This window comes from Orbicella faveolata, unplaced genomic scaffold (genome assembly GCF_042242905.1).
Source record: "Orbicella faveolata isolate gen_17 unplaced genomic scaffold, um_ofav_v1 contig_13, whole genome shotgun sequence".
Lineage (NCBI taxonomy): Eukaryota > Metazoa > Cnidaria > Anthozoa > Scleractinia > Merulinidae > Orbicella > Orbicella faveolata.
Genome location: NW_028301540.1, coordinates 12,412,822 through 12,425,607, shown reverse-complemented (window position 1 = coordinate 12,425,607; position 12,786 = coordinate 12,412,822). Strand labels below are relative to the sequence as shown.

Below are 12,786 nucleotides of genomic sequence, written 5' to 3'. Positions count from 1 at the left end.
ACTTTATCTTCAAACTAGGCTGTTCAAACAGTGAAAAAAGAGTTAAAATGAGAAGCAAACAGCACGCTTATACTCACGTAATGAAGAGTACGTGAAACCAGGCACTTCCCAGTAGTAGAAAGCAGGGCTACGGCGGAAAAGCCGTACTGGTACGCGCGTCGTGACGTCACCGGAAGCGATCTTCACTATCTACCGCCGTACTACAGTCTAGCCGTACCATATATTGACGTCCCTAATATCAGTGAAATCATCGATCTTTTCACTAGTGAGGATATGGAAAATACACCACTCGAGTCCCGGAAGTGGTTTCTTATAAATTTTAAGAATGGTGTATTTTTCAGTAAAACACTCGTGTCTATGTAATAAAGTATAGCATTTTATATCATTAGCTTGATAACTTCAGCGCACTTAAAGAGTAATTTTTAACAAAGCTAGGTCTTTCGATGTAGGTTTCCATCACTTTCCACGATGAAAACACAGCGTTTAGGTTTTGACTTTAGTTCAAGTCATGCTCTTCGTAGTGCTCCTTTAAATATAAACTTAGAAATTTTGGGCTCAATGAACTAAATAAATAACAACCCCCATTTGGCGCGAAAATATTCCTGGATTTTTGTCCGCGAATATCGAACAGTTCTGCTCTCGGAAAACTGTGCTTAAAACATTTCGGTCAGGTGACGCATTTAGACCAATCGTGTGCGTGCTAAAATATTTGATGAATTGAAAATGCTAGCATTTGGAGGGCAAATATTTGTCGTGATGCTGGAGAGGTTTTGATTTATACGAGACATTTTGATTGAAAAGAGTGACATTGGGTTGTTTTAATCGGTTCATACTAGTTCTGGTTCTAGTTCTGGTTCTACTAGGTTGGTCAAGGCGGAGGCTTAAAAGGTGCCAGGGATCGCGTCACTCGAGAGGTTGAGAATTGATGGCAATAACCTTATGTTCTAGCCGGGACGAAGAGAGTGAGTTCTGAAAAGAATAAAATTTTTGCTCACCTCATCTTCTTCTTGACCTGATTTATTGAGTTGATTTGATTCTGCCCACGATGGCTATTTTTATGTGGCTGTAGATGTTCGAGATTGCTCAAAGAGGCTATTGCTTCAAGGTTTAGTGGCGTAGACAGGATTTTTCAAAGGGGGGGGGGGTGGGGGCGGGGGTCACACTGTGTCAAAGTGAGGGTACTCAACAGATTGCCATGTCATTTTCGCCACCTGTTGTAGTTTGTTTGGTTAAAAAAGGCTTACAAGGGGTAGGGGGAGGGGGGTGGGCACCCCAGGAACCCTCCTAGGTACGCCCCTGAGGTTGTAACTAGCGAAACAATCGTTGGGTTTATGAGTTTTAAAAGTTTGTTGCACCGTCGCAACCTTTCTACAATCTACGATTGGTATACGAACAAAATAATTGTGTAAAATACAATCACGGGGGAACATACGGAATTGAAAAGAAAACAAGGTATTTGTACGTTTAAAACTTACCAAATTATCGTCTTGTAAACTAACAATTTAAGAAAAATAAATGCCTAGCTTTGAGTTTTTTGGTAGTAGTCGTAGTAGTAGCAGTAGTAGCAGCACCCACAGCAGCAGCAGCAGCAGCAGCAGCAGCAGTAGTAGTAGTAGCAGTAGTAGTAGCAGTAGTAGTAGCAGTAGCAGAAGCAGTAGCAGTAGTAGCAGTAGTAGCAGTAGTAGTAGCACCCACAGCAGCAGTAGTAGCAGCAGCAGCAGCAGCAGTAGTAGTAGTAGCAGTAGCAGTAGCAGTAGCAGTAGCAGTAGCAGTAGCAGTAGCAGTAGCAGAAGCAGTAGCAGTAGTCGTAGTAGTAACAGTAGTAGCAGCACCCACAGCAGCAGCAGCAGCAGTAGTAGCAGTAGCAGTAGCAGTAGCAGTAGCAGAAGCAGTAGCAGAAGCAGTAGCAGAAGCAGTAGCAGTAGCAGTAGCAGTAGCAGCAGTAGTAGTAGTAGTAGCAGTAGCAGTAGCAGTAGCAGTAGCAGTAGCAGAAGCAGTAGCAGTAGTAGCAATAGTAGCAGTAGTAGCAGTAGTAGTAGCGGTAGCAGTAGCAGTAGCAGTAGCAGTAGCAGTAGCAGTAGCAGTAGCAGTAGCAGTAGCAGTAGCAGTAGCAGAAGCAGTAGCAGTAGTAGCAGTAGTAGCAGTAGTAGTCGTAGTAGTAGCAGTAGTAGCAGCACCCACAGCAGCAGTAGTAGTAGTAGCAGTAGTAGTAGTAGCAGTAGTAGTAGTAGCAGTAGTAGTAGCAGTAGCAGTAGCAGTGGCAGAAGCAGTAGCAGTAGTAGCAGTAGTAGTAGTAGTAGTAGTAGCAGTAGTAGTAGCAGTAGCAGTAGCAGTAGCAGAAGCAGTAGCAGTAGTAGCAATAGTAGCAGTAGTAGCAGCAGTAGTAGCAGTAGTAGTAGCAGTAGCAGTAGCAGAAGCAGTAGCACTAGTAGCAATAGTAGCAATAGTAGCAGTAGTAGCAGTAGTAGTAGCAGTAGCAGTAGCAGTAGCAGAAGCAGTAGCAGTAGTAGCAGTAGTAGCAGTAGTAGTCGTAGTAGTAGTAGTAGTAGCAGCACCCACAGCAGCAGTAGTAGTAGTAGCAGTAGTAGCAGTAGTAGTAGCAGTAGCAGTAGCAGTAGCAGTAGCAGTAGCAGTAGCAGTAGCAGTAGCAGTAGCAGTAGCAGAAGCAGTAGCAGTAGTAGCAGTAGTAGTAGTAGTAGTAGTAGCAGTAGTAGTAGCAGTAGCAGTAGCAGTAGCAGAAGCAGTAGCACTAGTAGCAATAGTAGCAGTAGTAGCAGTAGTAGTAGCAGTAGTAGTAGCAGTAGCAGTAGCAGTAGCAGTAGCAGTAGCAGTTGCAGTAGCAGCAGCAGCAGTAGTAGTAGTAGTAGCAGTAGCAGTAGCAGTAGCAGAAGCAGTAGCAGTAGTAGCAATAATAGCAGTAGTAGCAGTAGTAGTAGTAGTAGCAGTAGCAGTAGCAGTAGCAGTAGCAGTAGCAGCAGCAGTAGCAGTAGCAGTAGTAGTAGCAGTAGTAGTAGCAGCAGCAGCAGTAGTAGTAGTAGTAGTAGTAGCAGTAGCAGCAGCAGCAGCAGTAGTAGTAGTAGTAGTAGTAGCAGTAGTAGTAGCAGTAGCAGCAGCAGCAGCAGCAGTAGTAGTAAGAAAAAAAGTAGCAATTCTTGCACCCTGCATCTGCCATCAACGTCGTGAACCTTCTTTTCTTTATTTGTAGTTTAAAATAGTACAGACTGTTCATATTACGGACCCGGCGTCATATGTGGGTTGAGTTTGTTGTTGGTTCTCTTCTCTGCTCCGAGAGGTTTTTCTCCAGGTACTCCGGTTTTCTCCTCTCCTCAAAAACCAACATTTCTCAAATTCCAATTCGATCCTTGAATGCACGGACATTTCTGAACGAGTTCTTGTGAACTCCTTGGTGCTCCCTGGGTAAACAAAGTACATTACATTTTTTACATTTTTTTTTTTTTACGCTCATCCTTTGTCCGTTTAGACCACAAGACAGGACCTAAGTATCTGAAAGAATGCTCCGTGTACTCGATGGTATTAAAACGTGGTACAGTACTCCGAATTCCGTAAGTTATGTCTCTTTTCTGTTTTCGCGTGTACATTGAAGATGTGTAGTAAATGCTTTTATTGGTACTTGGTGATGCTTAGCCTTAAAGATCAGAATCACTATATCTTGTAACCTTCTGTTATAAAGAGTCGACTGGGTAGCTAGCTAAAGCAGACTCTCGTATGAGTCCGATCCACTATTAAATACTATTCGAAAGCTCTCTCCTGTATTCGCTCCAGTTTACGTCTGTCCGATGCTGTACAAAAATGTCAGAAAGTACTGCAATACGTAAGACGGAAGTAAAATAGCTGCTTTCAGTAGTTGTTGGCATTGGTTGGTATAAGTTTCCTCAGTACTCGCTAATACTCCAATTTGCTGTCTAACCTTTCTAACTCACATTTCCCCAATGTGATTGCTAAAATTTAGATCACAATCAATATTTACTCCCAACAGTTTCCTTTGATTGTTCTATTTTAGCTTCACCTACGTACATGCTCATTCTGTGTAAGTTATTTCTTTGACCAAGTACTATCGACTGAAATTTCTTAATGTCTTGAAAAGATCAATCTAAGTACTCATGACTAAGTTCAACAATACTTTGGAGTTTCGAAGCGTAGTCCGACATTTTCCCAAATGGGCAATAAGCCACTGGATTGGGTTGGACAATTACTTTAATAAAAACAACACAAAGACAAGAAAGACAGCGATGTAATAATGAAACCAGGTTTTTAATGACTAGTCTAAATACAGATTCATAAAACACAATTAAAGTAAAATATGAGTAAATATCTTGATAAGAGATTAAATGCGAATAAGTACATGTTTTCTATGACTATAAAGTGGAAACAAATAAACAAATGATATATTGTGTTATGTGATCAGCATGAACCGGACTCGATGCTGCCAGTTTTTTTTTTTTAATTGCTTATTTTTAAGATATGAAACGTTTAACCAATTCCCGATAAATTTGACCCGGCTTACGATATTAAGAATATTTGGTGTACAATTACTGTTTACACTTCTCAGCCCAAGACCTTGATCACCATTTTTAAAGTACCAAAGGAAAAACTTGAATTTCACTCCTTGAAAAAACAAAGCAAATACAGCAACTAACGTTAATACTCCTATTAGTTAGAAGTGCCGTATACAAAATTCAAAGAACAGCCTCATTTGCTTGATTCTGAGCTAATTATAATTCGGGCCCAACTATTTATGCGCACGAACGACCTCTGCTATGGTTCCAGTTTCTTCATTCTCCACATCACCACCGAAGTTAGGGAACTTGTGCTCCACAATCGCCGCGTACTTTTCATTCACATGTTCTAGCACGAACTGGGCCACCACATTCTCAAACTGCTGGCATCGCCCTTCACGTGCGCACTGCAAGAGCTCAAGGCACATTTCGTGTAGCAGGTCTTTCCAAAGTGGGACTTGAGCAGTTTCGTTGTCATGGAAGGCATCACTCATATACCAGAAGAATCCGGTGCGATCGGTTACGCGACGTATAGCGGCAATCACGGTAAGATAATCGTTCCAACTCAGCTCATGGGGACAGAAAGCCGTGCTAATTGGTGTGAACACTTGGCCAGCTGCATTCACTGCTGCATCGCATTCTGTGGCAAGCGTGAAGAGTCGACTTTTCTTCGCCTTCCCTTTCCTTCCGTACTGGTGAACAGTGCCATTGTCGACAACCATGTGGGCTTCAGTGAAACCGTCGTAGGTCGTCACGTTGTTTTTGTTTGCGGTTGGATACACGGCTTCCACTCTGCACCAGCCAGGGTCTCGGTCAGCTCCCGAAACTCCACGAATGATGTCTCCAATGGACAGCTCAGCAACACGAACAAAACCTTTTGTTTGCTCTTCCACCTGCATTTCACTGGACACACACTCGTTATTGCAACAGTTTTGACAATTGGAACATTTTCGACTGTCTTCGTAGCCTTTGGAACCACCGCCGCCGCAGGCCAACATTCCTGGAGCAAAGATCCCGACGATAATCATCATAGAGACCATTAAACGTCCCATAGTAACCGTAAGTTTGTACACCTTTGAATGAAACCTGGCATATCGAGAGCAAATGTTATAATTAATTTAAATTTCTTGTATACTGGGAGAAAAAACTTAAGACTTGATAAATTTGCGAACTAGTAGCAGACAAGACTAACTTTGAGAGAAAAACACGCAGTTTTAAATTTGTAAAACATGTTTCGGATGACCAACATCCAACATCCACCTTCATATCTAGTATTCATATATTCTATGAAAATTCGCTTTTATATCATACCGACTAGCGGTTCATTTGTATTTGCAACTGAACATGGATGTTGGTCATCCAAAACATTATTTTTCTTTCAAAGTTAAAACTTGATAAGTTACAAACAATAGAAATCAACGTAGCATTGAAATCACACTACAAGGGCAAACGCCTTAGAGTCTTTTAACAAATCATCCACCCCCCCTTCCTTGTACGTTCGAGGGTTAAGTGGTGTTGCTTCAGCAGAACCAGCTGCAGGAATGGAACAAATTCCCCCCGGTCTACAAGTAATTCCGGCAGATAAACTACTTGCCGGGCAGACCGGGTTAGCGTTATCCGGTTAATCGAGGTATGTTGGGAGGGCCAACTTTTCTTTACATACGTTTCTTTAGAAAACGCTGTACGCCCGAGGCACCGCTTTAGGCGTGTCATCCATTTGTAAATGCTTTGACTTGGGTTTCCCGGCTAGCCGAAATAAGAAGTCCACGAGCGAAAGCAGGGTTATATTCCAGGGAAGCTTTTAACTTTCAGAACTGCCTCTGGTGACTATATATACGCTCAATTTGCAGAGTGCAAAATAATAGCCCTTAGTATCCCCCTGTATCATCGAGTTCAGAAGAACCGTTTGCTTTTGGATTGAATTATTCATAGCTGAGAAGTGAACATTTTTTAAAAGCATCTCTATGCATAATCAGGGATTTTAAGAAAACCACGACGGCAGTCGCTAAACAAAGGATTAAACGAGCAGGACAATGGCTGTGTACGTGCGTTATAAATCTCGGTACATTTTCTTTGCCGTCACTCTGTAAAACAACAACGTAATTTATATATTTAGCCAAGTCTAAAAGAGGTGCTCCTGGGCCGGGTTTTTCAGAGCCCGATTAAGCTAACCCAGGCTAAGCGAGAATTTTGATTTGAATTTTGTAACTTTGTGGTGAGGTTTTCTGTATATTGTATTGACCTTCTGTTCTGAGTTTAACCAATCTCAAAATACACAAAATAAAAGCAGTGAAAAGCATTTTGATACAAATAATAATTTATTATTTGGTTAACTTTTAATCTTGTTAGCGTTAACCGGCTTTCGAACAACTCGGCCCTGTTTACAACAAGTTAACCTGACATGAGCCCGCGATTCAATGACAAACCAGCACTTGGACAGCAGTCAACTTCAAATAAAACACGCGACCTCAATGAGTTCTAAATTTGAGCCCGCGATATGGTCACGTGATCCTGGTCAGCCGATACCTTGTTTGACAGGTATCAATTGACCATAACATGGATGTCCAATATCAAAGAAGTACATGTACGCTATAAACCAAAGTTGCCTGTGTCTGTCAACATACTGGCTTGAGTATGGCCGCCATCTTGGGCAACCCCCGTCATTGAGAAAATCATTTCCTGGGTTTCCTTTTCTTTCCTATATGGGTTTGGGGCTCCGTCCTTGCGGTCCTTCAGGCCGCTGGAGCTCCGCTAATATGACCAAATTTTGCGTTGTGTAGAGAAAGTGAACCACAAAGGCTAACTTTTTTAATATTTCATTTCAAATTTGTCGCTCTTTTCCGGGTTTAGTCTCGTGATAGCTTTGACAGTGATGACAAGGTAAATGACTTAAGAGTACCGCGAGATTCCTTGTCCTTAGCGTCGCCGTCGTGTTTTCTTGAACTCCCTATTCATGTTAAGACTCCATCGTTAAAGAGTCGATAGCTGCGGTTACACACACCGTTCCCAATGGGTAATTGGCTTGGGTTGAGACCGGTAAGGTCATATTTTCTGGTTACACTGCAGATAATCCAAATATGCTGTGTTTAGACTTGAACGGTTTACCGAGGTACCAGAGTTTACTTACCTAGGTAAACATTTTTCCGTGTGTAAACGCCATCTGATACTTTGGTAAATGCCGCAAAAGACAAAAGGAATTTAACCGAGGTAAAAGTTGTGATTACCCTGTGATCAGGCATGGTTACAGTTGGTAACCAAGGTCAAGATGACGGATATATCCGCTTGTGGCGGCGTAATATTTCACTTCCCCGCGGTGAGCAGCGCGATTGTCGACAAAGCGTTTCTTTTCCAGTTTTGACTAGGCGATCATGGCAGATAACGTGGAAAGATTGGATCGATCTTCTTACAGCGAACAATCCGTCACGTAAAAGAGAGCATTGTATTTTTCATTCTCAGTATTATTTACAACTTTCTCTAGACAAACTTCGATCCGGCTATGTTGTGTAATTATCAGTTGTCGATATATTTTGCCACCAGGGAGGATGCGGCATATACAACGTATCGATGCATACTCCGGGTATGATCAAGCAGCTGAATTTTCGGCGCAATATTATGGAATGAGGTCCTCGCCAATGAAAATGATGGCATCTCAATTTGCTCCTGTTCCACTGCGGTGGGATCCTCGTCCAAGTTTGATTTCATGACGTTGATAATGTAGCGCGCGCGAATGTTGAAAGATCAACTTGAGTTATTTGAGCCGGTATAAACACTGGACGAATGTACCAAGGTTAAGTAACTTGACCTGAGTAACTGTTTACCTTGGTAAAAGCTCAAATGTAAACACAGCATATACTTACCCGCGGAAATTTAATTCATCATGGAAATCGCGAACCGCGAAACGTAGGGTTTGCAAGCAGTCGTTCTTTCCGGTTGATTTAGCGATCTAGAACTTCGTTTTAAGAAGAATGCGTAGAAGACGTCTGCGATTACGATTGAATAGGATACGTTTCTAATAACTCTCTTGCTGGAATAAATAGCCGTTTTGTGACGCCGCATCTCGTTTCGCATCTTCTGGTCTAAAGTTGCTGTGAAAAAGAAAACGAATTAAAAAAACTATGCACCACTGAAAGTGATCAAGTAATCACAGTTAACCACGAAAGTTGGCCATACTTGTTGATCTCAAATATATGGTAACTGCCGGGTTATTTGGTGCAATTTCAGCGCAACACCACAAAAATGTACCCAGCTTGAGCTGCAGTTTCCTGTTTTTACCATTTCCTTTCACCCGATTGGTTGAACTACTCTTGTGGTTAGATAATTCACAGATAAACCCTACGACTTGGTTCTGGGAATGTCAAGGGCAACTCTTTTCTTCTCTTTGATGTATCCACAGTGATTTCCCGTGGGCATTTTCACTGTGGGAATAAAGGTCACACACAAAACACAGACTCCCCTTGTGTAAAGTCCTTCTTTCCCGTGGGCGAAAGGTCTAGTGGAACCGCAGCTAATAATTGCATCATGTATCCGTGTTCCCCTGCGTTTCACAGCCAGCACGACTTCAGCTAAAATGAATATCTTTTAAAGGAACTGTTCCGTTAAATGCCCCAGAAATGTCTACCATCTTAAGTTACAAAACTTGTGCTTGCGTTCAACTTTATGAAGCACAGTTCCCGATCAAAGCTTTCCAGGACAACAATTTCGAAACAAGCATACTGATCTTAGGAGTTGATATTTAGAAAATATTCAAATGATGTCATATGGAAAAATGATTTTACAAACGGAGGCTGGTTGATAATGTAAATTAACTGTTGATTTGTTTTTGTTCGCCGCTTGTTGTTCGTCTTGTATAAGTCATGTATAAATTAATCAAAATAAATTGAGCATCCACACGGGCAAAATTCATTCTAGGCCAGGGCAAAGCGATGAAACCGACAAGCATGCGTGGGGAGCGTTTCAAACTATCTATCGAGCCCCTTTCAAAAGGTCTGAAAACACATTTCAAATTTAAACCCCAGATGCAGTTGTTGTAGGAGTAATTGAACGAGAAATCCTCGTGGCATCAAAACATAACGTTGTGACACATTTTGGTTTTCTTTTGAAGCAATTTCAACAAAATAGTGTTTATCTGTCAGATTTTTTTTTTTATGGCTGGAAGTGTTTTTACGAAGCGTTTTTAAGAATTTTTTTATGGCTGACCTGTTTTTATGATTTTCTCGACATCAAGAACAGAGAATTGATTTATTTTTGCCCATTCGACCTGGCATACTTCATCGCTTAAGACATTGATATCAAACTTCCTCATAGCAAATGTAGTTACTTGGCACAAAACTAATTTTGAATCTCACTGATTCCAATTTCGTTTGTTTATCGCACATCGTTTCCCTAAAAGTATTGACTAGCCTAAACAGTACATTATGTCAACTCAATCTATTTTCAATGACTGAAAGCAGTTTTACACTAATCGGATTAGGAAACGACCGCCAAATGGCCGATTTTAATAAGATAACTAGGTATGATTCAGAAAGAGAAACTGTATCAGAACGCTAAAATATTGATCTTCGGGCACTTTTTTTAACGGGGGATTTATTTTTTAACCTTTGAAAACGATTGCTCTTTGATATTCTTTGTACCTTAAGCCTGGCAATTTGTTTTTTCGTCAGTAAACACTAGTGTCCCACACACTTGACCCACAGACGTGTTCTAATTAGCAATTAGATTCCATGTTGCCGTGCGTCTGTTCAGTAATAGATCACAGGTGACGTCAAAATGCGATAAGAACAAAAAAGTGGCACACGAGGCGATAACCGAGTGTGTTACTGATGTTCTTGTCCTCTGTGGTTGGTGATTCTCAATTAAATCAGGTTGAAATAGTGTCGGAGATCTAGACACCTTTTAGCTGCGATACAGTTGGCCGTGAGCTGTAGTGAGCTATACTTTGCTCGCTGCTGTGCCCCGAAACGGACTGGAACATTCGCATCGGAAAGCAAGGTTATGTGTTTATTTTAACTGATTTTAAGAAGTGATGTGTTGGTGTTTAATTCCTGACATCAATCAGTGTGTCAGCAATTATTTTGAGACTGAGAAAAATTGAATTTTTTAAATAAATTAATCTCATAAACATTTTGTTTATCGGGTTTGTTAAATTCGAGATAAAGCAATGTTTCTCAGCTTACCAAGACCAATTTTGTGCTTGGTTCAGTTGGTTTAGTCTCGCTCGACTGCCGACTGAGACTGCTCGAGTATTTTTCCTGAGTCATTTTCTAAAAAAGGAAAGGCTTTATCTTTCTTCTTCCTGCTTCATGTACCTGTTCAATGCCCCGATAAGACTTTGTTGTACCTTATCTTTTGCCCAGTCACGTAAAATATTATCTAAACTCTCGAAACTTGCCGCCATTTTAAAACACAGAGGGAAAAACTTTGTAGTGATGTCGTCAATCGTGCGTTTTTTACTCTAATAGATCTTAGGCGAGAACCAATCAAAATGGGAGAATAACTTGGGTTATTATGTGAGCACGAATATTCAACGACCGCTAAGGAGATGCCCCCTGCCATTTTATTATTTTCGTATTACAATCATGAAGTTCATCTGGGACAGATAAGTTAAATTACCAAAATTTTAACGTGCGCTTTCGGAGGTACTGAATTTTTTTCAATTACACATAATCCATAACGACATGTTAGCTAGTTTCTTGAATGAACATGATTTGGATCTACTGGAAATCTCATGAAAGATCTCACTATTAGGGATGAACCGTAACTTAATTAAATTTATATTTATGACGCTATTGAGGTGTGATAATTTAGTGCTTGGGCAATGCAAAATTATTAGAACAAGTACTGTCCTGAATCAAGGGGTGCTTACCATTTACAAAAACCATCCGGTTGGAAATTTCAGGCATAAACATTAAATAATTGAATGCCACGTTGCGGGAGAGGGAATCGCTATAAAGTATATCCATATCAGCTAGAGAGACTTAAAAGAGCAGAAAAATAGCATCACCTCAAACCACAGCCCATATTTTCAGAAGCTTCCCAAACGGAATGGCGTGAACCATTTGATTTTCCAACTAGAATTTCCGGTTTTCCCATGTAAATGGTAAGTACCCAAGGCCTTTAAATTTTCGTAGCATAACCTTACTTAAAAAAATTCTCGGCCGTGAAGATCAAGACTCAAAGTGCAACCTTTTAAACAAAAGCTAAACCTGCTTTTTGCTGACGTTTTGACCGCGTATTTGCATTTAACCTTTGCCTACATTAACAGACCTTAAAGGCAGAATATGAGAATTACATCCATAGCTTTGACTGTCGCCAACTCACCTTGATAAGCTTCTCAATTCGAAAGTGAGGTCCAGGTGACTTCTTTTTCTGATATCAAGCAAGTAGCACAGAGCAATTTATACTTTTTTCTTTTGGTGTCTCAGGGCCTTGACATCGGAGATTGTGTTCCTGTTTCTTTATTTCCTTAAAGACGGACCCTTCTAACATTTCAACGCCTCCCACTTTAATCACTGATTCATCAATGAAACGGAAGAACATGGGGTTTGTTTGTGTCACGGTAGACAAGTAAAGAACATTTGTACGCGTCTTCAATTGTTGAGTAGTAATAAAAAAATCATAATAATAAGACTTATGCGTCATATGAAGCAATATATGACTCAAGTTCTTAAGCGACATCCACAGGGCAAACCAGCACGTACAACTTCATTTTTTTTACACACAAATCATAATGCTTGACGTTATAAAATTAATCCTCTTTCCTGTAGCAACACAGTGGGAAGGCATCCAGTACTCGAGGAAGTTCCAAAACGCTGTAAAGGAAAACAAATAACAAAACCAAAATAGGAAAGGTCTGATACATCCCTTAACGCTTAGACGACATTGTGTAATCTGGTGCACATCTGGCAGCTGGGTGATAATAACTGAAATGCTGAAAGGAAGTTTTTCGCAAACCACTGCAAAGCAAAGTTTAAAGAAAAGCCAGGTCACGTTCTCTTCTTGAAAGATAACATTGCGATGGCGGTCTCCCGCAGTAAGTCTTAGTCGAGTACATGAAAGCGAACAGAGTATGGCATCGCTGTGAACTAAAAGTGAAGAAGTGGTGTCACGATAACTCTCGTTGATTAGGTGGTCGCTTGTTATGAGCAGGTGTGAATTAATTCTGCTCCCATCTGTCTGCAAGTAATTTTGAGGTCGAAAAAAAAAAAAAACTCTTTGCCCATATGTTCGCGACATGGTGGATATTTCTTCTTACAGGTCCCGTCCACACTAC

General features: G+C 40.9%; 1 protein-coding gene across 1 annotated transcript; it reads right to left on the bottom strand.

Moving 5' to 3' along the window:
• Positions 1-4,253: 4,253 nt before the first annotated feature.
• Positions 4,254-12,117, bottom strand: LOC110064737 (uncharacterized). The gene is made up of 2 exons (XM_020771833.2): positions 11,835-12,117; positions 4,254-5,603 (listed from the first exon to the last, which is right to left on the bottom strand). Exon 2 carries the CDS (start codon positions 5,567-5,569, stop codon positions 4,751-4,753), a length of 819 nt encoding a protein of 272 aa, XP_020627492.1. The 5' UTR covers positions 5,570-5,603; positions 11,835-12,117; the 3' UTR covers positions 4,254-4,750.
• Between the last annotated feature and the right edge of the window lie 669 nt (positions 12,118-12,786).